The sequence below is a fragment of the Kwoniella dendrophila genome, chromosome 6, assembly GCF_036810415.1.
Source record: "Kwoniella dendrophila CBS 6074 chromosome 6, complete sequence".
NCBI lineage: Eukaryota > Fungi > Basidiomycota > Tremellomycetes > Tremellales > Cryptococcaceae > Kwoniella > Kwoniella dendrophila.
The window spans coordinates 1519631-1541561 of record NC_089481.1 but is presented as its reverse complement, the minus strand read 5'-3'; the positions used below and the strand labels follow the sequence as shown (position 1 = coordinate 1541561).

The 21931-nt window shown below is 38.0% G+C and overlaps 8 protein-coding genes across 8 annotated transcripts; 4 read left to right on the top strand and 4 right to left on the bottom strand.

Annotated features, from left to right (window-relative positions):
• Nucleotides 1-38: 38 nt before the first annotated feature.
• On the bottom strand, nt 39-2037 carry L201_005115 (uncharacterized protein; the record flags this gene model as incomplete). The annotated part of the gene is made up of 8 exons (XM_066220848.1): nt 39-191; nt 294-418; nt 472-581; nt 644-1215; nt 1274-1325; nt 1385-1584; nt 1638-1803; nt 2021-2037. 8 exons carry the CDS (start codon nt 2035-2037, stop codon nt 39-41), a joined length of 1395 nt encoding a protein of 464 aa, XP_066076945.1.
• Nucleotides 2038-3563: 1526 nt separating this feature from the next.
• On the top strand, nt 3564-5084 carry L201_005114 (uncharacterized protein; the record flags this gene model as incomplete). The annotated part of the gene is made up of 7 exons (XM_066220847.1): nt 3564-3781; nt 3887-3950; nt 4038-4193; nt 4314-4450; nt 4539-4701; nt 4804-4947; nt 5028-5084. 7 exons carry the CDS (start codon nt 3564-3566, stop codon nt 5082-5084), a joined length of 939 nt encoding a protein of 312 aa, XP_066076944.1.
• Nucleotides 5085-5437: 353 nt separating this feature from the next.
• L201_005113 (uncharacterized protein) lies at nt 5438-7932 on the bottom strand (the record flags this gene model as incomplete). Its single annotated transcript, XM_066220846.1, has 5 exons — nt 5438-6081; nt 6160-7222; nt 7333-7422; nt 7493-7594; nt 7669-7932. The coding sequence occupies 5 exons, from the start codon at nt 7930-7932 to the stop codon at nt 5438-5440; spliced, it is 2163 nt and encodes a 720-aa protein (XP_066076943.1).
• Nucleotides 7933-8577: 645 nt separating this feature from the next.
• On the bottom strand, nt 8578-9360 carry L201_005112 (uncharacterized protein; the record flags this gene model as incomplete). Its single annotated transcript, XM_066220845.1, has 3 exons — nt 8578-8656; nt 8738-8829; nt 8983-9360. The coding sequence occupies 3 exons, from the start codon at nt 9358-9360 to the stop codon at nt 8578-8580; spliced, it is 549 nt and encodes a 182-aa protein (XP_066076942.1).
• A 1049-nt stretch (nt 9361-10409) lies between these two features.
• L201_005111 (uncharacterized protein) lies at nt 10410-12430 on the top strand (the record flags this gene model as incomplete). The annotated part of the gene is made up of 7 exons (XM_066220844.1): nt 10410-10474; nt 10650-10686; nt 10749-10876; nt 11010-11246; nt 11325-11558; nt 11637-12016; nt 12072-12430. The coding sequence occupies 7 exons, from the start codon at nt 10410-10412 to the stop codon at nt 12428-12430; spliced, it is 1440 nt and encodes a 479-aa protein (XP_066076941.1).
• Nucleotides 12431-12929: 499 nt separating this feature from the next.
• On the top strand, nt 12930-15319 carry L201_005110 (uncharacterized protein; the record flags this gene model as incomplete). The annotated part of the gene is made up of 6 exons (XM_066220843.1): nt 12930-12979; nt 13194-13343; nt 13450-14205; nt 14353-14657; nt 14752-15119; nt 15233-15319. 6 exons carry the CDS (start codon nt 12930-12932, stop codon nt 15317-15319), a joined length of 1716 nt encoding a protein of 571 aa, XP_066076940.1.
• Nucleotides 15320-15787: 468 nt separating this feature from the next.
• Nucleotides 15788-18923, bottom strand: L201_005109 (uncharacterized protein; the record flags this gene model as incomplete). The annotated part of the gene is made up of 10 exons (XM_066220842.1): nt 15788-16255; nt 16323-16513; nt 16615-16821; nt 16874-16891; nt 16947-17122; nt 17187-17231; nt 17307-17446; nt 17524-18003; nt 18077-18362; nt 18454-18923. The coding sequence occupies 10 exons, from the start codon at nt 18921-18923 to the stop codon at nt 15788-15790; spliced, it is 2481 nt and encodes an 826-aa protein (XP_066076939.1).
• Nucleotides 18924-19530: 607 nt separating this feature from the next.
• L201_005108 (uncharacterized protein) lies at nt 19531-21696 on the top strand (the record flags this gene model as incomplete). The annotated part of the gene is made up of 1 exon (XM_066220841.1): nt 19531-21696. The coding sequence occupies one exon, from the start codon at nt 19531-19533 to the stop codon at nt 21694-21696; it is 2166 nt and encodes a 721-aa protein (XP_066076938.1).
• Nucleotides 21697-21931: the final 235 nt, after the last annotated feature.

Here is a 21931-nt window from a genome sequence, read left to right as displayed (position 1 = left end):
TGATATCTGCTTCGTAAAAAGACGATTGATTAAAAACTTTAAGCGTGAGTGAACCTAATTACCATAACACTCAAGTTGTCTGTAGAGTAATTAGACATAGCATGGTCGAGCAAGTATTTTGAAGCATCTTGAGGATCGGTGATTTTTCGGATAAGGTCAACAGCTTCTTGATCTTCACATACATCCCAAAGCTAATAAAACGAGTGCGTTGATCAGCTCTCTTTCATATATAACGAATAGCGTTTGGGACCGCAATGTTCGATGTTACGGAAGACTGAGAGTAAATTACTTACACCGTCGCAAGCCACGATCAAGAACTCGTCCTGTTCGTCTAAAGCAGTTTCTGTTGTATATGGTGAACCAACCACGAATTCTTTCATTGAAGAGTCACCGAGCGATCGAGTCACAGCGAGAACACCTAACATATCGCATAAGCTTTATTGGAAAGAAGATGTATACCGTGATACTCACCATTGACTCGGTTGTTCATGACGAATCCACCAGCATCAGTGATTCTCTTTGCTTCTTGTGCATCTGAACCTTTATGGTCATATGTCAATCGTACGGCTTTGCCACCTCGACTATCAATCGTTTTTATTGTCAGCTTCGATGCACTATAAAGAGGAATCGTATGCTGACTCACCAAATGACAGCTCTTGCGTCACCGACATTAGCAGTATAAAGCACTCTTCTAACACTTGAATTACTTGAAGGATCTATAGCTTCAACTTTTGAACCATCTTCAGCTTTGATACCTTCTTCATCATCTTCTGCTAAAGCGTTATCGTCATCTTTATTATTTGATCCTGATCCAGTTAGGGATTTTACGAAATCCTTGATTCTTCTGCTTGACATTTTTCTTGCCATACTACCTGAACTTGATGAACGTGCTGCACCTGCTCCACCCATTATACCAGATGTTCCACCTCCCATAGATGATCTTCTGGATCCATCTTGTAATGAAGTCTGTGCTTCTAATTCATCTTCACCTTTGCCATGCATTAAGCCTCTAGCTTGTAATCCTTCGTTGATATATCCACTTTTACTTGAATCATCACGCTCTAAACGTAAAAAGGCGGTTACAGCTGTACATCCAGAAGAGGTTTTACCTGTTGAGGCAAGGTGTGATAATCTTGTATCAACAACATGGAAGGTTTTGTTCATGAGATCCGGAATCGGTTGTTCGGGATGTGTCAGGATAGCATCGAGGAGATACTGGACGCGGATATCATAAGTACAGCTTGATTCAACCTTTGCCATTTAAAGCACTCACTTCATGGAAATTCTGACCACACCACTCAGCGGCATGTTTACCAGCATGACCACTATTAGATCGTTTGCCGTCAGTTTTTGCAAAGAAACACATTCAGATTGCACCGCTTACTCGAATACGGCAAAGTAACCTTGACCCTTTACACCAGCGAAGTCGTACACGAAACTGTGAGCATCTTCCATAGTCCTTCTGCATCTTTTGTTTTTATCTTCGCTGACTCCTACTCGGAAAGTCACTCTACTGGGGAGCTGATCGTTACTTTTTTCAGGAGAAGGCTGTTTGTCCGAAGCAGCTGGATGTCGATTGAGTACCTGTAACATCGTTGAATCAGTATAATCAAGTAACCCGAAGGCGGTGGACTCACACCAAAAGTCTCTTCCCCATCTGCTACAGTGACAGTCTTACTTCTTGCATTTGGACCATCACTAAAACCTCCAGGACGACGAGGCATCTCAGGTGAATTAGCGGGTGAATCAGAAGTGTCGGAGATTGAGGTTGGGGTAGTGGTTTGCTGCGGTGACGTTACAGCACTGTAAATCATCATCGATTGTTAACAGTATCGAATTTAACGATTGAACGATGATGTGAAAGGGATGATAGGTTGAATGGAGAAGGTTGTTATTGATGTCGTGGTTTTATTTTCCAGGAACAAGAAACAATAAATGGGATAAAGCAGGAGTTGAACGTCAAAGCGCATGATTAGCAATACATCCGTACGGGCTATATGGGTTGTTATCGATAACTTACATTCCACCTTGTCCCATTGCGGCTGTATTAGCTATTGAATTTATCATGAAGTCAGATAATCGTCTGTTCCACTTGGTTTTATAGGATTTGTTGTGATTATTATTATGATTGAGATGGCTGATGTTATTGTCTGACATATGATGATGAGCAGGGTAAGGAATTTATAAATGATTGAAAATGACGATGCAATGTGTATATTTGAGATACCTTTCGGACAGTTTAAATGCAATATGATAAAGGCGAAAATAGATATTTTATGAAAATCATAAAGGGAATAGATAAATGAGTGTAAAAAGTGAAACGTACAATCATTATTCTTTGAGGCTACGAGGTCCGCCAATTTTGGATGATCAGGATGATTCCTAGACAGAGAACTTTGGGATGTACTATTATCGTTTTTGGAAAACATGGTTGTATACGTTTAATTAGATCTGGATTTCCAGATAGACTGTGGAGGTTGATTATTCCGTTATAATAGGACTAATTAAATCTACCAAAATAAGGATCTGCAGGTAAAATGCTATTTTCTTTGCTATGCTTAGCTAAGCTAAAGAGACCTTGGTTACAATAAGTGAAAACAGAAGTCGTGTGTAATAACGCGTTTGTTTGGTGATAGAAAATGATCAACCCTTCGGTCTTCTCGGTGTCGGTGAGTGAGACTATCGGTTGACGTGATATCGTGATATCTGATAGGGCAGTTAACTGAATTCTTGCAAGTCTGATTCCGGGAGGTTGATTATGATTTCAGTCAATTGACATATGATTTATTTGGGATTGAGAAAGAGGAATGGGGTTGTTGAATCTGCTATAGCTAGTAGAAGGAAAGATGTTATATGGATATTCAGTAGAGAGGTGAGTCACGTTTGGTGTGGGTTTTGTTTTAGTTTGATGTTGTGCAACAGGATGATGACGATGATTTTTGGGTTAAATTAAAAAGGATAACACATATTATATTCTACGGTAGCAAAACTTGCTAGCTAAGGTTGCGGAACTGGTATTAGTAGTACAGCGCGTCATCGTCGTAGCTTGTCCCCATAGTTGTGCCGTTACCTTGATGCCTCATATGGGGGGTTTGGTGTGTTTATCCTACTTACATAATCTTACTGCTGATCACCGCTTTTCGATCATGATCACCCGGTAAATGACCTTTATTTTGCTTGCTTTGGGCGAAGCTAGTTATCAGATTGTTTTGTTGTTGTACTTGTCCACGTCATGTTACAAATCGACCGGTTGTACAGGTCAAGTGAATAACCGATATTTTGATTCGATGATTTTGGTTCAAATGTAAACCCGACACAAGGTGATTCAGTCGGCTAACCTGAACAACATGTTTTCATGTTTGCTGGATTCACCTCTTAGTTATGTATGTGGGTATATATACCTAGCTCGTCTTACACACTTGTCCCCTATTTCTTTTTGTAGAGCTACATATCAATTGTTACAGTAAACTTATACCAGGCAAGAATATACCCTTGTATCTAATATACCTACAACTTATCCATCTTAGTAAAATCTTATCAATATTTCCACTTCAACGGATAAAATGTCAGACGATTCTTCTGAAATAGAAGCTTCATCTTCTAAACAAACTGTTGATCCGATAAAATCCTTTTTATCAGGTGGATTCGGTGGTATATCTTGTGTCTTGGTTGGACATCCATTCGATTTGACTAAAACTAGGTTACAAACCGCTTCACCAGGTACCTACACTGGTGCCGTAGACGTTGTAAGGAAAACTATTGCTCAAGATGGTATAAGAGGGTAAGTCTTATCGTAATGCTTATTCTCACCTGTTTATTGCCGACATAAACCTTTAGTCGTTCAGCTATCGAGCAAGCCAGCTGACTCTTTCTGCTCATTCTATAGGATGTATAGAGGTATTACACCTCCTATCTTAGGTGTAACTCCAATTTTCGCTATTTCATTCTGGGTAAGTGGGACCCAATTCTCCCTTTCTATGCTATACGTTACTTAATTCGATACATTACAGTAACTAACATCTTTATCGGATTTTTAGGGATATGATCTCGGTAAACGATTAGTGTATTCTTTCACACCAAATAGAACTTCCCAGAATCTATCAATAGGTGAACTCGCTATAGCAGGTGGGTTTAGTGCTATTCCAGCTACTTTAGTTGCGGCTCCCGCAGAAAGAGTCAAAGTATTATTACAAGTAAGCTGAATTTCCCTTCTTCCGTGTCCTTGCAATTTTGCTCTTATGTTTTACTTTTCCTCTTATTAAGTCATTGATACGTAAAGTGAATGTAAGCTGATGGACCTTGCTGTCGAACAGGTGGCGGGACAAAGTGGTTCTGCATCATATTCAGGTCCCATAGACGTTGTCAGAAAGTTATATGCCGAAGGTGGTTTGAGAAGTTTGTTTAGAGGTACTTTTGCTACTTTAGCAAGAGATGGTCCAGGTAGTGCAGTGTAAGTTTAAAATTCGGCGTATCTAACTTTATTATCATCCCCGATTTTCTCCTGAGAAAACCCAAATTGACTGATGGTCGAACTCTAGATACTTTGCAACCTATGAATTACTCAAAAAACAACTTTCAGCAGCACCTGAAACCTTGCCTAACGGTGAAAAAGCTCCAGCACCTCCATTATCTCTACCTGCTATTGTTGCTGCTGGTGGTACTGCTGGTGTAGCTATGTGGAGTTTAGCTATCCCACCTGATGTAAGTGATATTGATTCCACTGCAACGTTTTACTCTATATCTTCAGGAAAACCCAAAGCTAATTAACATTTTTTCTCTTTGTTTGGTGAATATAAACTATAGACAATTAAATCACGTCTTCAATCTGCTCCTCATGGTACATATACTGGATTTATGGATTGTGCAAGAAAATTAATTGCTGCAGATGGTGTGACTGCTTTATGGAAAGGTTTCGGTCCTGCTATGGCAAGAGCTTTCCCTGCTAATGTGAGTGATACTGATTTCTCGGGATTTGTTGACTCATCCATTTATACAAGACTGACCGTCGGTTCTGTACGATACGACAGGCTGCTACTTTCCTCGGTGTTGAATTATCACTCAAAGCAATGGAGAAAATGTGGTAAACAAAAGCTGGATCTTCTTGATACCCTGATGGATTAGTAGGACAGAATCAAGGAGAAACATCAGAACCACAGAAGCAAATGAAAGATAAATTAAACACACACAAAAAGTGGATAATAGGGCGTAAAGGTTTCTGGAGTACCAGGTGTATATACCCTAGAGCCTAGTATAGCATGATAATTGCATGAATACATAATGAACATATATCGTATCAGATATCTGTACATACATGACTAACAGCTAACAAATATAAATCGAACTTATACGCAAAAATGATTAGTATAAGTAATCCTTTAGTTTGATATCTCCGTTCTTGGTCATTTACATCAAAAGAAGAAAAGAAACGGATGGGAAGTCAAATGATCGTCCTCCCATGATTTGCATTGTTCTCCATAGTTTCAACATCGTCTATCGGGAATATGATTGATTCAATTTCATCTTCACTTTTTTGTGATTCCAATTTTAAGACTTTGACTTTGCTTTTTTCCTTCTTTTCTTCAGACCCTACGTTAATATTGATCCATTTATCCCGATTGTTCAGTTTTGCATTTATAAATTGATATCTTAACTCTATACCCATCATTTTTTGTATATCTTTTGATAACTCATCGACACGATAAATAGTATATCCAATCTTCTTTGAATTGTTTTCGGTGGATGTATCTCCAGATGATGATAGGGATAAGTTAGGTGAAAACTCTCCTTTCGTCATACATGCTTCGGCTCCAGTAGCCTTTTCTTGGCAACTTTTGGTCTGATGATTTTCTAGATTCATATTGGTTTCTTGGTCTTCGGTAATCTCACCTTCTTCATATTCCACTTGCTCAATCTTCAATCTGTTTTCAGACTTCGCTTCGTATTGTGCAGTTTCGACTTCCCCTTGAGGTTTAGCTTTAGGTCGAAATCTTTCATCTTCGATTTCTTCTTCTTCCTCCTCACTACTTAAATCAACTTCTAGCAACAATTCAGGAGGTTTGGTTTTCATTATATTTTCGTCCGCTTTATCACATACCCAAAAAAATGAAACATTGGGTCAATACCATACTGCAATTTTATCTGATCATCCACTATGCTCACCTTTGACGATTTTTCGCGCTTCCTTCTTGCTTCCCAATTGGATTTTTTCAATAGCAGTATCTTGATCGGGTGATTGAAAAGCTAATTCGACATCTATCCTATGCGATCCAAATATCATCTGTGTTCCATCTCGTGATACTCCCACATACTTCGGCTCATATGCTGAGATTTTATCGGCTGAAGAAGCTGTGAAATGATGCCAAAAACCTTTAATATCCTGTTTACGAAGCTCCTTATACCTATGTTCTCGATGACAATCATGTGAGTTATCTTTCCTTTTTGACCTTTTGCCACGATCGATTTGGGGGCGATTGGATTCATAGGGAGTGGAACTAAAGTTGTGATGGGAATCTTCCGATCGTTTGTTGTCATTTAAAGGTCTTTTCCTCTTGAGGTTACCGGTATTCATGTTAAATGAGTCGTTCGAGTGACGATTCTCGCAATCAGCTGAAACATCGATCTCTGGGTTACCTTCATGTTTAGTCGGATCGAGAAGTTGTATGGGCGGATTGTCAAGTAATTTCAACTTCGAAGTGATATTTTTCAGCATCTCTAATGTTTCCGAAAGTTTTTGACCTTGAAGACTAAATGGTGAATATACTCTTTTACCTAATAGGGGAGGTGTGGCAATTTTCTCGCTAAAAGCGTTTGGTGCTGTAGATTTATCGGCAGTGTTTAATGCAGGGGTGGGCGGTCGTGAGATACCATCTCGATGCCCATTCTTTTGTACTTGAAAAGGTGATGTTTTGATGGAAGAGCAGGTACGTATAGGTACCGCTATAAGTTCGTCACAAATTTTCTTATGAGAAGCCTTTCCATTCACTTTGGAGTAAGGATCTGATCTCGTGTTATTATCGGTATGGGAGATATGTTGCCTTTTTGGCTGAGGAGCACAGGATGTTGGGGAAGGACGTTTTGACCTGAAGGAATCTCTGGAATAACCAACTGCATTCCATCTTCCCAATTCTTCTGTTTTTCGAGCAGGTCGCGCGAACGGAAGGTAACTTTGCCGAAGGCTTCGAGGGTTGTATGGAGGGGAAAGAGCAATTTCTTCCCGGACAAGCTATGGTACAATGACTAATATATCAGCGATCATTCTTTCGACAGGTCACTCCAGAAGATAGCTAGGTCATGAAATCTAGGTGCATAGCTCTTTGATGAAAATTAACTGACCAAAATATCCTTTGTTGAGCAATTATGCGAATTCACATCGGAATACCTGACAGTCAATCTTTCATCACCAAAAAGACGATTATTGAATTGCTTGCAATGAAAAATGGACATGAAGAATCAGCATCTATACACTTTGTTTCGACGACTAATAGGAACTTACAGCAAAGAGGATTACCTCATCAGCATCTCGAGCACTGGAAAACTCCATACAGGCCATCTTGATGTTTCTTGTACTATGTTTCTTGAAAGTGGTAAACAAGATCTACCAGAGATTAAACCGTCAGATCAGTTGACGACTCTTCCTCTTTTTATACCATTGATTTCAAAGCTACTTACCTCATTAGTAATCCCCTTTAAAATATCTCTAACATCCTTTTCCGTCATATTCATCTTTAGTCCTGACATAAAAACGCAATTTAATTGAATATATACATTCTTATTGTGAAGTGTATGAAACCTAATACCTAATCTAGTTTGAACAGGATACTGTAATTCTGGATAAAATCCTTCCGGACCAGGATCAGAATAATACCTTGGATATAACACTAACACATTGTCTACTGTTCTTTTAGCTCGAGGTGGATATATATCGATTGACATGATGATGGTTGCCTAATGTGAGTTGAAATCTTCCTTGACAAGTTGAGGTGAGATATAGTGTAGAGACCAATCAGATAAACTGTCAAGCAATGGATGTCGAAGGTGAAGAAGTCGAAATCAAGGTAAAATTATTGATCAAGCAAGGATTTCCAAAGATGAATACCTTTCATGGCATATCGTACTCTTGAGTATATTCATCAGCTAAAATGATCGAATCTTCAACTCAAGTAATGAGGAAGAGTGAGAAGAAATGTTCACTAAATCTAAGGAATGAGTCCATAGTAAGTGGAAAATCCAGTCAACTTTCCTCATGGCGGATTGATTGTAATGTTGATTTTGATGGTAATCATGAATGATCTTCAAGGTCAGTCAAATTAGTACGTGTACATTTACTTCAAAAGACTATTAGCCCAAAAAGGGTATACAATGACTGATCGTCGTGTTTTATTTAGGTTTTGACGCTAAAGGGCGTGTGTATTTTGTGGATTTGATGATCAAAGGAGGGTTTTAGTCTATTCTGTCGATGTACAGATTTTTCAGCTTTTGAACAATTGATACCGAACAACAACTGTACCTTATTATCAAGATGAGATATGAGCTAATGATACATGCTAAGATAAACCTTCTCTATGAAATGTATTTGATCTATAATTCGGGTTCTTTCTGCATTAATTCAGGCATCATCCTTACTACTTTACCCTCATTCTTGGCATGTTGGATGAGTCTGAACACAATAGAACGTCAGCTAAGGACTGCAAATGAAGAATGATATGGTACAAAATCCAAAGATGTATTTGTAACTCACTTTGCCAATAAAGATGTATCCTTCCATCTTGGAGGTGGTTCCCTTTTCTGTACTGCCCAATAAAAGATATCCCAGTCAGGTTCATCGAGTAACTACCAAGGGATGAATGCATATTAGCAAAGAGTTCAAGATTTGTAAAACCCGAGACAGAATGGCAAAGACTGTCATTTTCTTTTCTCCTCTGGAGTAATGACAATGTAGATACTATAATGAGAAAGCCGAGAAAGATGGTATTTTTAACTTACTTTATCAAATTGTTGCATTTCTTCGACAGACATTGTAGGTAAAAATTCTTTTGCGAATGTACTTAAGATCAAATCAGTTTCCAATGTACCTCTTTTTCTAGTTTGGTAAATTAATCTTGATCGTAAGGTATTTGGATTTTCACCTGTTCTATCTAATGGAGAAGGTATAGGCCATTCTTCCGAATCTTCTGATAATTTCGTAGGTGTTGATTTTTCACCTCGAGCTAGATCTGGACTTGAAAATGGTAATGGGAATGGATCATCTGATTTTAACTTTTGGAAGGTAGTCGCAAATGATCTTCTTGGAATTGAAGAAGATGATGAATTGTAGGCAGGAAGTCGAGAGACGAGTTTGGGCAATGATCGTAGTGCTGACATGCTGGCACGAGGTTTTGTATGCTGAATGGTCAACTATAAATATGCCTTTTTCTTACAACTTGGGACTTGTTGAACTTAAGTGTAATGAATTAGAAAAATTGTCCAAAAATAAATCAAAATCAAAACGGCAAATCTCACTCCAAGCAACCTTCGGGCACGATCGTATTTTGGAATCGAAGGCTGTTAAGCTCGGAATCAAAATCGGTAAACACCGCCTATGTACTCGACCATAATAATTCACCTGTCTGGTCCACAAAATGATCTGCGTGTATTTGATGGGACATTCTCACTTCATGTCTTTCTGATCGTACCTAGTTTGTTTAAGTAGAGATTGTCGTTAGCTCAGAAGCATAAAGGTAGGCAACGTAGTTTTTTGGAAAATTCTGTCTCTCCTGCGAATAACAAAGTTAATAGTAAAATACGGGAGCGTGGTAAAAGCACTAGTCAAGGTTATTGTTGTGATTATACATACTCTTATCTATATGTATGAGAAGGAAACAACCACCTAAACTTGGCTCAAATATCACCTTTCGTGAGAACAAGGGATCGTATAATTTGTGATTTCTTCAATTTCATCACGTTCTTGATTATCTTTTAAGCACAGATAAGAAACGGTCAAAGCGCAGAAAGCTTAAACTTGGAAAGGGGGTAATGACGTATCTGAGAACAACCGGTTCCTTTGGTTAAGTTTATACCGGTGACATTCCATATGAGAAAGTAACCTGGGAAAAAGTTACACGAATTGATCACACCACATTCAATATATTGAATTTTTTGATGGATAGGTTGATTGCGTTTGACAATTACTTTCACATGCATACAAATAAATAGGACAATAGATATATAACGCTACAGAGTTGAACGTCAATCAATTTATCTCTTTTCTCTTTCTCTTCTTCATCCTTCTCTCCCTTTTTCGTCAAAGAGTATAATTCCATCTTTTCGGTAATTCTTCTTTCTTCTCGAAAAAAATCTGTAATCTAAACCTCCGCATCTTCATCTCTCTATCCCACTCTTTTAAAACAGGTGTCTCAGCTCCCATCAGCAAAATGGAACCTCAAGTTGTCAGTACTCAAATCGATGATATCGCTAGAAGATTGATCTCACTTGATTCGTAAGTCAAACGTCTAATCTTTGGTCAAACATTCATAAGAATGTTATCAGCACATAGATCTGCTAAGGTTATTCTCTCTACCACTGAAATTTCTTTCATGACTGGACTATCTCCTTTATAAGCTCCCTCATCCTTGTGGCTGACGTGAGCTGACGTGTACTTTCTCCCACCATAGCGTCGAGTATGGTAGTGCTCTTCATCAATATTTCGAGGTAAGTCAATTTGTGTAAGACCGACCCTAAGAGCAGTCTAGCTTACATACCGTGTCTGACAGGAAAATGTAGACTACGAATCTCGAGGAATTCACCTTCAAGGTATAAACGAGTTCAAGAAATACTTAAACCTTGGTTCTGCTATCTCTTTCGACAGTCACTTAGTTGGCGGCGTCCATTACGATTCAACGTAAGCTTTTTCTGATCTACCCTTCTGAACCATAAACGTACATTCCCATTTAAGTTCGCTGTCCTTCGGTGTACTTCATGGGCTTCGAGTGAACTACGTGCTGATCAAGCTGACGCAGCCTTATCGTCCACAGCGCCAAGGTTGCCAAGTTCGCTTTCTCTCGAACTTTTTACCTACCAACCATCCCAAAATGGCTTCCAGCTGCTGACTCTGTCAACAAGTTCTTAAACAAGCAACACATCCGACCTATATTTGACACTGAGCTTCATCTCACCGCTAAAGGTCAAGAAACCGATGAAGGTTTACGATATGTTATCAGCAAGGTTGGACCAACAAACAGAAGAGGTGCTTCGTTCATTGAGAGAGCTCTGTAAGTATATATATTCCAACACATCCGCCTCATATAGGCTAGCATGATTTAAGCTAACAAGAATCACCTATAATGTAGCCCGTACCTTCTCCTTCGACCGCTCATTACCTTCGCTGTACTGTTTGTCGCCAATATCTTTGGCTTCTTCAAAAGGCACTCATCCACCAACGAAAATCCCGTCAATCTTGCCTTATCAGCTGTCGCCGAATCTTACGCGGGATACATGAACCGACCCATTGATCGAGAGCATTACCCCGAAACTATCAAGCAAGCTCAAAACTTGAGTGAAAAAATTGGTCAAATCTTCCATCAGTAAGTTTTCTCTTCCGCTGAAAAGGAATTGCACTATTGCCATTGTTTTCTTCGGTTTGAGCTGACGCGTTACGTCAGAGCTATCGGCTATGGTCAGCAAACCGCTCATTCAGTTAATGTTAAGGCCAAAGAAATTGGTCTTCCCGTCGATCAAACTCAACACCTCATTGAATTAGGTCTTCATGCTCCCGTGGCTGTTCTCCACACTGCCGGCAACGTTACTGTTTCAGCGTTCAACACCGCTGTGGTACTCGAACAAGCTTCTGTCAACGCCGTCAAATCCCTTGCGTTAAATGCAGTCGGCATCGCTTCAGGTACCGCTCATCTTGTTGAAGACCAAGCTAAAGATCTTGGCGTACCCGTCGATGAATACCGAAATTTAAATTACAAGAGGGTCCATGATGCCGGTGAATGGTTTGGAGTTGTTAAAGCTAAAGCTGAAGAGCAAGGTAGAAGAGGTAAGCTTGGTTGACACGGTTCACAGTCCATCGCTGATTTTCACTTCTCTTACAGGTATGGAAGCCGTGCAACGAGGTGTCGAACAAGTCGAAGCCGCTGCTCAAGAAGGTATCCGTCAAGCTGGCGAAGTCACTCAACGTGTCGCAGATGAAGGTATTGAGATCGCTCGTTTGGGTGCTGTCGTTGGTGCTGAACTCACTCAAGAAGCGGCTCAAGCTGTCAAGGAAAATGCAGGACCTGTCGCCGATAAAGCCCACGATAAAGTCGACGAATATACACCTGGCGATAGTACCAGTACCAGTACCGATCAAGGTGGCGACAACTCTATTCCTCGACTTTCTTCCGGTGGTCATGATCCTCATGCTGCAGGTGCGCCTTCCTATGCTGCTGCTGTTCAAGAAGAGACCGCTTAATCAAAATCCAAACATTTGGCATACAAAAATGGCTGGACATTTCCTTTTTCATTTCTTTCATTCACATCACCTTCATTTATTTCTTATATCGAAACACGAAAACCCATCACCCCCCGCCAGGATAGGTAATACTCCTTGAAACCAGGTCGATTCCCTTCAGTTTCGAAAGCAAATATCACTATGTAGCTTTTTACCTCTCCATTTGATTCCATGATATTTTGGTAGTGTATATAGAGTAAATAGTCAAGTCAAACACTTAAAAGTAAAAAAGAGTCTAGTTATTCGTTTCATGTATCCTGTATATGACCCATATATCTGCTCACGTGCAATGCAGAATGCTTCGGTCGGTCATGTGAGTAACCGACGTGTCCGCGTGCAAAATGATGGGAAATATGATCCGGCCGGTAGTATCATACAGTAGTAGTATACACATGATCAAAGATGAGTATACCAAGCATGTTGTGAACTGCTTTTATATTTATGATATAAAGCCAGCAGCATGGAAGCACAAGCTACAGGCTTTATAAGAAGTGGAAGACACAATATCCTGTCGACATTTTTATCGAGAATCAAACATCACGATGATACGGCCTCGACAATTCCCTTTCTCGCGCTTACGACCCTCACGAAGCTTACTTCCTCGCTCGACACGATACTCTCGAACAATCACCTTTGCACCTCAGTCATGTCTATTCAGCCGCTCAACCATAACTATCCATTCTATCCGATATCCGCACTTCAACTTATTCCGATCATTTCATAGTACTATACCTAAATTTGACGTTTCACCGTTCAAATTACATGATATAGGTGAAGGTATAACAGAAGTTGAAATCATAAAATGGTACGTCGAGGAGGGTCAAGAGGTTTCAGAATTTGATGCGTTATGTGAAGTACAAAGTGATAAAAGTGTGTAAGTGAATTTCACTTTACTTTCTTTTTCTTTCCTGGTAAACGGGAGAGTACTGGTATTATGATATTTGAGTGAATGAAATGGCTAAATTGGTTGAAAATGATAGGGTTGAACTCACTTCTCATGCCAATGGAACCGTCAAAGGAATCAAAAAATCAGCTGGTGAAGTTGTTAAAGTTGGTCAAGTTTTATGTGAAATTCATACTACCGAAGAAAATGGTGAAGAGGGATTATCGTTAGATAGTGAAGAAGCTACACCGATAAAAGAGGAAATCAATTCGAAAGAATCAGAACCACAACCTGAAATCAAAAGTACAGAGGTAAAAAATGCAGAAAAGATAACTGAAGATTTAGAGAAATCACAACATAGTCATGTACGGAAAGGCAGGCATCCTTTACACGTTAATGAAGATCTTGAACATGATGAACAGCAGGGGGTAAATCAGCGATATAGTGATCCTATTCAACTACATGGTGAAGCATCTATATTACCTTCACCTCCCCAGGTAAAACGGGGTAATTTCGATGGTGCGGTTCAAGCTAGAAGAGAGGATACAGAGAGCGTCAGCAGTCAGAATGGTAAATCAATAATTAAAGCTTCACCTGCTATACGTACATTAGCGTCAAAATTGAATATAAACTTGAATGAAATCAGAGGTACAGGTGAAAATGGTAGAATAACAAAAATTGATTTACAAAAATATGATAAGATCACTTCATCCAGTCCCAATCTCAATAATAACGATTCATTACTGAACAAAAGTAGACATCAAGTACCTGAGTCAACTAGAATTGAATTTGGTAGAACAAGAAAAATTATGTACAAAGCTTTAGGTGAACAAGGTAAAATACCTCATTTTGGGTAAGCCAAAGATTGATACCTATCTCATCATACATATATCATCAAATCGTGACCGGTTTATGAAGGGGCTTCAAGGTCTCATTGATCGATACTAGAACATGGAATACTTGACTGACTTCCCTCATTATATTTATCATTTCCAATTAGGTATTCTCATTCGTTGGATTTAACACGTTTATTACCATATATCAAAGCTTCAAATCCGTCTTCATCAGTGGACAAGAATAATGTGAAGAACGGTTATTTAGCTTCTGATATACCTCCAGAATTAGTTAGAAATCCAATAAATCAAGAAGAAGATAAACAGAAAACAACTTTACTGAGTTTCTTAGTAAAAGGTTTCGTTTTGGCTTTAGAGGAACATCCAATAATGAGAGCTAAGGTGAAAGAAGAAAATGACAAGAAATGGTTGGAAATTGGTAGAGATGCTATCATTGGAGTTGCTGTATCAGGTGAGTGAATTCGAGGTAAAAGTCAATTCTACCGTACTCAGGTGCTAACTATATTTCATTCAATTGGTTGTACTTAATATATGTTATAATCTAGACCCCAAATATGGACTTTTAACACCATCTTTACCACCTTTCACACCTACCGTTTCGATATCAGAAATCACATCTCACTTACATTCATTGAGAGAATCACCTAGTAAACCATCTATACCAGCTAATATAACAATAAGTTCAATAGGTGGATTAGGTGAAGGTTTAGGTGCAATGCCAATTTTACCCCCGGGAGGTGGTTTAGCAATTTGTGCTGTGGGAAAAGCAAAATGGGAATTAGAATTAAATCTCTCCAAAGGAGACATTAACAATGGTAAAAGTATTTGGGAATTGAACGAAAATGAAGTTATAAAAGGTGGTTGGAAAAGTAAATTGAAAGTTAATGTTGGTTGGAGTGGTGATCATAGAGTTGTAAGTCATTGTTCCTTCTCTTTTGAGTGATCCTTCTATTTTATTATCATAGATTCATAAATTAAACAGTGAAATATTGAGAGCTGATAAAAATCGTTGATCATCTCATATAGCTCGAAGGTGCAGAGTTAATTTCGTTCACCGAAACATGGAAAAAATATATTGAACAACCTTGGTTATGGATTAATATCACGTCTTAGTTAGGACGCTGGTCGAGATTTTCAAGATTTATTGTATTATAGATATATTAGATAGCGCTATTATTAAGATGATTGTATAGTGTAATAACATTTAAGGATGATCGAGATCCATAAAAAGAGTTGGCTGTTTTCGTATCGAGTCTGTATATACCATGTATTGCATTAAGCATCTGAAACCCTCAAAACCTTCCGGTCAAGTCGATAATACTGTTAGCAGCCTCACAGTCTTGATCAACTACTGTCATATATGCCTCGGAGGATATCAGAAATCTTCGTATTGTGATAGTCATCATGCATTCACAGGAATTTCGTGTATAAGAAAAGCGATTTATGAATTTTGATCGTCGTGAATCACTCAACATTTTTGCTCAGTATTCTGAGATTTCCTTTCCATTCCACCAGTTTAATCTTCTTCGATTTTCTTCTTGTGTAGGGATTTTCTTTTGCTTTCTCATTCCTAATGCAGATTTATTCAGCTTTTAATGCTCTTCCAATCTCTCTACCACCTTCTTCACCACCATTCCAAAATCCATTAGGTTCTTTCCATTCTTGTTTTTCCCATAGTCTTTTTTGTTCTTTACTTTTACCGCCATAAATATCTTCTTTATTAGAAGAAGATAATTGTAATTTTTGTAAAGATTTTTGTTCTTGAGAATTTCTCCAATACAATCTTTCAATTAGACCATTAATCAACCAATTCAAGATAATGTACCCATGTGAAGCTATTAATCCAATTAAAGCTAATGGTATTAAAGTTGGTAATATGGATTTAAAGCTAGGTGATATATTATATTTTGAAATGATTTCATGTAAATGTGCTGATCCTGGTATAGGTGTTATATTTGGATTAGGTGTTTGATCTGAATGGTATACGTATGGCCTAAATAAGTATATCAATGTTGAATTTGTTACTGCTCCTATCCAGGAGATTATACTCTGTTACCATACAGAAGTTAGCAAGCTGCGACGTCATTCGAATGTTTGATTGAAGAGTATCACTAACCAAAGTTTGTAACCAAGAGCCAATGGTCTCAACTCTATCGCCAACAGGTCTTCTAACATGTTTACAAATTTTCAAGGCGTCACTTCTTAGTTCGATATAATTGTTAATAAGGGCGAAGACAGGTGCTAAAGGCCAAACGATCGACCAAATAGTAACATAGCCGAATTGGGTTACCATTTCAGCGTAATCAGCTAGATTTTGTGAGAAAATGTAGATATATCAGCTTGGTTGCCGCCAATTACACACAGGTCGATATCATCTATCCTTGCAATAGATCTGGAGGAAGGCTTACTGAATAAAGAGTAATCAGGCAAAGCAAGTTCCCTTTCAACCTTCTCGAGGAATCGAGATACTACCTCGTGTTCGGTTCTGGGAGCTTTCTCAGGGGTTTGATCTCCAGCTGATTTGATAGTCTCCTTGATAGTAGTTTTACCTGCTCTCCAATCATCGACAAATCTCATTACGAATGGTAATCCAAGTTCAAGGAAGACGTTGACGACTATTTGGGACAAACTCAGCTTTTGATTTTGGGGATGATCAGTAAAACACACCTTGATTAGTTACAGTATCTGTAGAACATTCGAAGTCAGCTGGTTTCTACAGTACTGGAAAGCTCATACTCACAAGCAAATAATTGTCCCTTCAATCTTCCAGCTTTGATACCTTTTTGCTCTTTACCACTTGTTCTAGGTCCAAGACCAGCTTTTTCAGGTGTACCGGCAACGTTTATGGTATCTTGCTTGGTAAGTCGATTTTGCACACGCGCCATAATGAATGAGCCAAAAGGGACATATATGTAACTGTCGTGAACATAGTATTAGCTTATATACTGCCATACCCCAATACTGTAATCGGTAAGCTTACGCAGAGAGGAAAAGACCAAGATAAGCTACGATAGCGTTCATTGCACTAAAAAATAACGTCAGACGGATTTTTGAACAACAAGGAAACATAGCGATGAAGCTATCCTATCGAATCACTCACAAGGTCTTAGCTGTCAAACTCTTCTCAGCGCCTACAGGAGTAGGATGATCTTCCCATTTAACCATTGATCTCGCTAAACTCCCATAAGCAGCGACTATTTGAGGTACGACAATAGCGAATAAAGCGGTAGGAAGGAGTGGCTAATTGTAAATCCATTAGCGTGACTTGTTGTACGGACCATAACAAAAAATGTTTAATACGCCAAAAAGTTACTCACGACAACTTCTTTACCGAAACCATCATAAGCTTGACCGACAAAAGCTTCCAACATGAAGATACCCAATAAGACTATACCTAAACCTATACCACAAGCAATGATAATAGGGATCGAAACAGCCACTTTTATATCTCTTTTCAGATCGTTTCCAGCTTGGATTGTATCTACAGTATCTAATCCATTTTGTTGATGTTGATTATCTAAACCTAGATTAAGATTTGCAACGTATTCAGGTCTTAATCTACCTACTGCAACAGATTCGCAACCTTTTGTTCCCCATCTGACAGCTAATTTCTTTTCTTTTATCCGCCAAATAGCTACAAATGTAGTCGAGTAGATGGAAAGTAAAAAAGCATATAGCGGTGGGTATGAATCTGCAGGTGTAAATAAGTAGAATAGGACTGATAGAATGGATAAAGGTAATAAAGATAAAGTATATGTTGTCAAGAAATTGAAATATAGATGAACAGGTGGTGGTTGCTACATTCGAGATCACGTAAGTCAGCTTAAACCTCAAATATAGCAATAGTCAAAGCGAAAGAGCTAAACTTACATGTTCACCCAGATCTTTACCTATGTGGTTGTCCAATCCAGTCAATACACCTAATTTCCAATCACCACCTGTAGTCCATTTTTCAACCCATTTCTTATCTGATGATTCATCATGTAGAGCCATGATTGACTTGACACGTTTCCATTTACCTTGATTTGGTGTTATACCTAAACCACCCTGAATTGCAGGTGAAGTTAATAAATTATAAATCAATCTAATTCTCGTTGAAGGTGAGGGTGGAATTGGATGTTGATGATGTGGTAAGTTGTGAATTCTATCAAGTGATCTACATATACCGAATAAACCAAAACAAAAATTGCATAGTAGCTGATAATTAGTCTTATTTCGCTATATTGGGAAGCCATCGATTTACTCACCTTTCCCTCTCAACAAGTTCATTAACTTTTTCATCTTCTGCACTTATAAATATCCAAATTTCTTCTTCACTTTCAATCTTTTTACCTGATTTATCTTTTTTGACTGGTTTAGCTTTTGAACCGATTTTAATACCATCTTCAGATTCTAAAGCTTTTAACAATTCTTCGTAACCTTCTTTGATTTCTTGTTGTGCTTCTAATCGATTTTGATTTTTAGCGATTGAAATTGAAAATGGTATAACGAAATCTACATTATATGGATTGGTATTCAAATCATTCAAGCCATTGTTACCGGAATTAAGATTGGTATTGACGGTAGCTGGAGTAGGGGTTAATGATGTTGAACGATGTTGAACAGGTGGTCCAGGTGCTGTTTCCACACTTGGTGGAGCCAATACAGGGACTGGAGCAGAAGGCGGTTGATGTGACATTGATCTAGTCACTCTTTGAGGTGTATCTGGTAAAGCCATGTTGGCTATTATAGGAAGACAGCACTTCCTTGTTTGTCCTGTTTATATAACTATATGAAGTCGAGGAAGAGAACGAGGTTTGTTTGATGGGAATGACGTTGGAATGAGGTATTGCTTGCGGAGTGCGAAATATGTGACATCTATGGTGATACTCTATGCTTGCGAACGATATGACGTATAACCAATAACGTATTTGGTTCCTGAACCTGAATTTGAGGAGATTACAATCTGATTAGAATTGAGCTCGAAGTTTGATTAGAAATTGTTGTAATGAAGTTTTGTAATCTTTTGATTTTTCATGTTTTGTTTATCTTTCGCGTTCAAAGTTCAAAGATAAAAATTATTATGCAGAAAGGAAAAGCAACCGTTCATGTTGAATGACATGAAGTATAATCAGTACGACGCCTGTGATTTTTACCTCCTCAGACTTATAATGATCTCAGTAGATCTGTGTGTAGTCGACTTGAACTGATCTCGAATGGATATAGGAAGCAATTTATCAATCACTTGATTCGGTGCTTGATTGCTGGTGTTCAAAGAGGGATACCAAAACTCTACTCAACAAGTTCCAGACTGCTTTGCCCAAGTGCAACTTCTATCGATCATCATGGCAAAATCAAACACAAAAACAAAAGTTTCATCTGCTCAGGAAGTGACATCTTCTACCGGCGATGCAAATACTGTACCTCCTGCTGAAATAAACGAATCAACTATAAAATCAGCATTATCAACTATATCCAAACCTGAAAACGGAAACGAACATGATTCAACTTCAAATCCGACCAACCATGTTGAAAAGAAGAAGAGATCTCAAAAAACGAAAGAACCGGTAATAACATTACCTGTATTCAGTGAAGAACAAATTATACAATATCATTTGATGAATCCACAACCTCACCCATCACCAATAAACATAGATCAGATACAATTAAAGAGGAAGAGAAGTGATGTTCAAGTGAATGGTGATGACCAAGATAAGGAACGAGAAAGACCAAAATTTTCACATCCATTACCTGTGATTTGGTTCGAAAATAACCTAAACCGTTCTTCGTTTTCAACGAACAAATCAAATGATATAAATGCAGACACACCAAGTAAGAAGAGTAAAAAATCGAAATCGTCGCAACTACAAAGTCTAGAACAGAAACATCAACCAAGGACTATACATTTATCAACTGATCACATGTTTGTACCTGAACATGCAAATAGGATTGAGAATTTAGGTAATTCTGCAAGTTTCTGGTTGAGTGATTTTTCATCTTCATTAGATGATATACCAAAATCAGGATTAAGGCCAAAATCAATCTTGTCAACAGGTGCTTCCAAGGATAAACGGGTGAATTTAGTCAGTAACGGTAATACGTATCCCCAAATTGTTGGCGAAGGTACAAAAGAAAAGAAAAAGAAAAAACACAAAGGGGAAGAAATGAAAACTGATGCAAACGCTGGAAACGTAGAGGTAAATCCAATAATAGGAGAAAGTTCTATAGGAAAAGATAGAATAGGCACAGATATAACGCCAAAAATAATTAAGAAAGGAAAAGACGCTATGAAGGAGAGAGCAATGGATAAAGAAGTTGAGGTAGAAAAGAAAAATGAAACCGAAATGGTTAATGCGAAAGAGAAAGATAAAGAGAAAGAAACAGCAAAAACGAATAAAAAAGCAAAAGCAGCTACGAAAGAAAATCAAACTGAAGAAGACACAGAAGAAGTAACAAGTTCGAAGTTGACGAAGAATAAGAAGGAAAGTAAATCGAAAGAAAAGGTTCAAAAAAAAGAGAAAGAGGAGAAGAAGAAGAACAAGAAGGAAATACAACAAAATGATGATGTGTTTATTGATTCTGATAAACAGAAGGAAAAACCAGTGAAAAGTAAGAAAGCCAAAATGGATAAAATAGAAGTAAATAGGAAAACGAAAGAAATCCTTTCACAACCAGAAAATCCTATATCAATCCATACACCTACATCTGTTATCAAAGAAAAACCAAAGACAAAGAAGAAATTGGAAAAGAATCAACCTACACTTCCAACTTCGCCACGTAAATCATCAGACCTTAGTCAAAAATCACATCCAAGTCTATCTGATACTACAGCTTCTAATTCCTCATCATCATCCTCATCGTCATCCTCCTCCTCCTCATCGTCATCCGCATTTTCAGGCGAGAATATTACTTCTTCAGCATTAATATCAAAATCCCAATCTGTCGTAAATGGAAAAGAGAATTTATCCTCATCATCCGAATCAAATTCTTCTGAAAACGACAAGGGAGAAGAAGAAGAAGATAAACCTAATTCAATATATAATTCATCATCATTTCTTAAACCTTCAAATCCTGATTCCAAATTTAGATCTAGATCAAAATCTAAATCACCTATAAAATCATTCAATGGTCAAAAGTTTGTATTATCACCATCAAAATTACCTATCATCCTTACTTCAGAAAATATAATCAATAAACCTAAAAAGAGGATATCACTTCTACCTTCAACTTCTTCTTCCTCTCCTGCACCTACTTCTTCCACAACTTCACCAGAGAAAGAAAAAGATAGAAATCAAGTTGAAGATTTACTTACACCTAATTCAAAATTTAAATCAAAAGAAAAAGAAAAAGAAAAAGAGAAAGAAAAAGAGAAAGAGAAGAAGAAGAAGAAGAAAAGAAACTCTTCAACATTAGGTGAAACAATAGATGGGGACACTCCAATAAAGGTAATAAAACAAAATAAGGATAAAAAAGGACCAAAATGGGTAACTGAAACTCCTAAATCAAAGTAAATTAGAGAGAAAACTATAATTGTTCTACAGGTGGATGTCATGAAGTAACCTGTAATCAAATAACAGCTTTTATTGAACGTCAAGTGTTTGTGGCGGATAATGCTAAAATTGTGAACTGTGTCATGGGATAAAGTAGAAAGTTTAATGTCGCATTATGAGAAATACAAATATAATACATAGTTTTGCATACATACAAACAAGATGTAATGAGATAATGATATATTGAACTGATGTG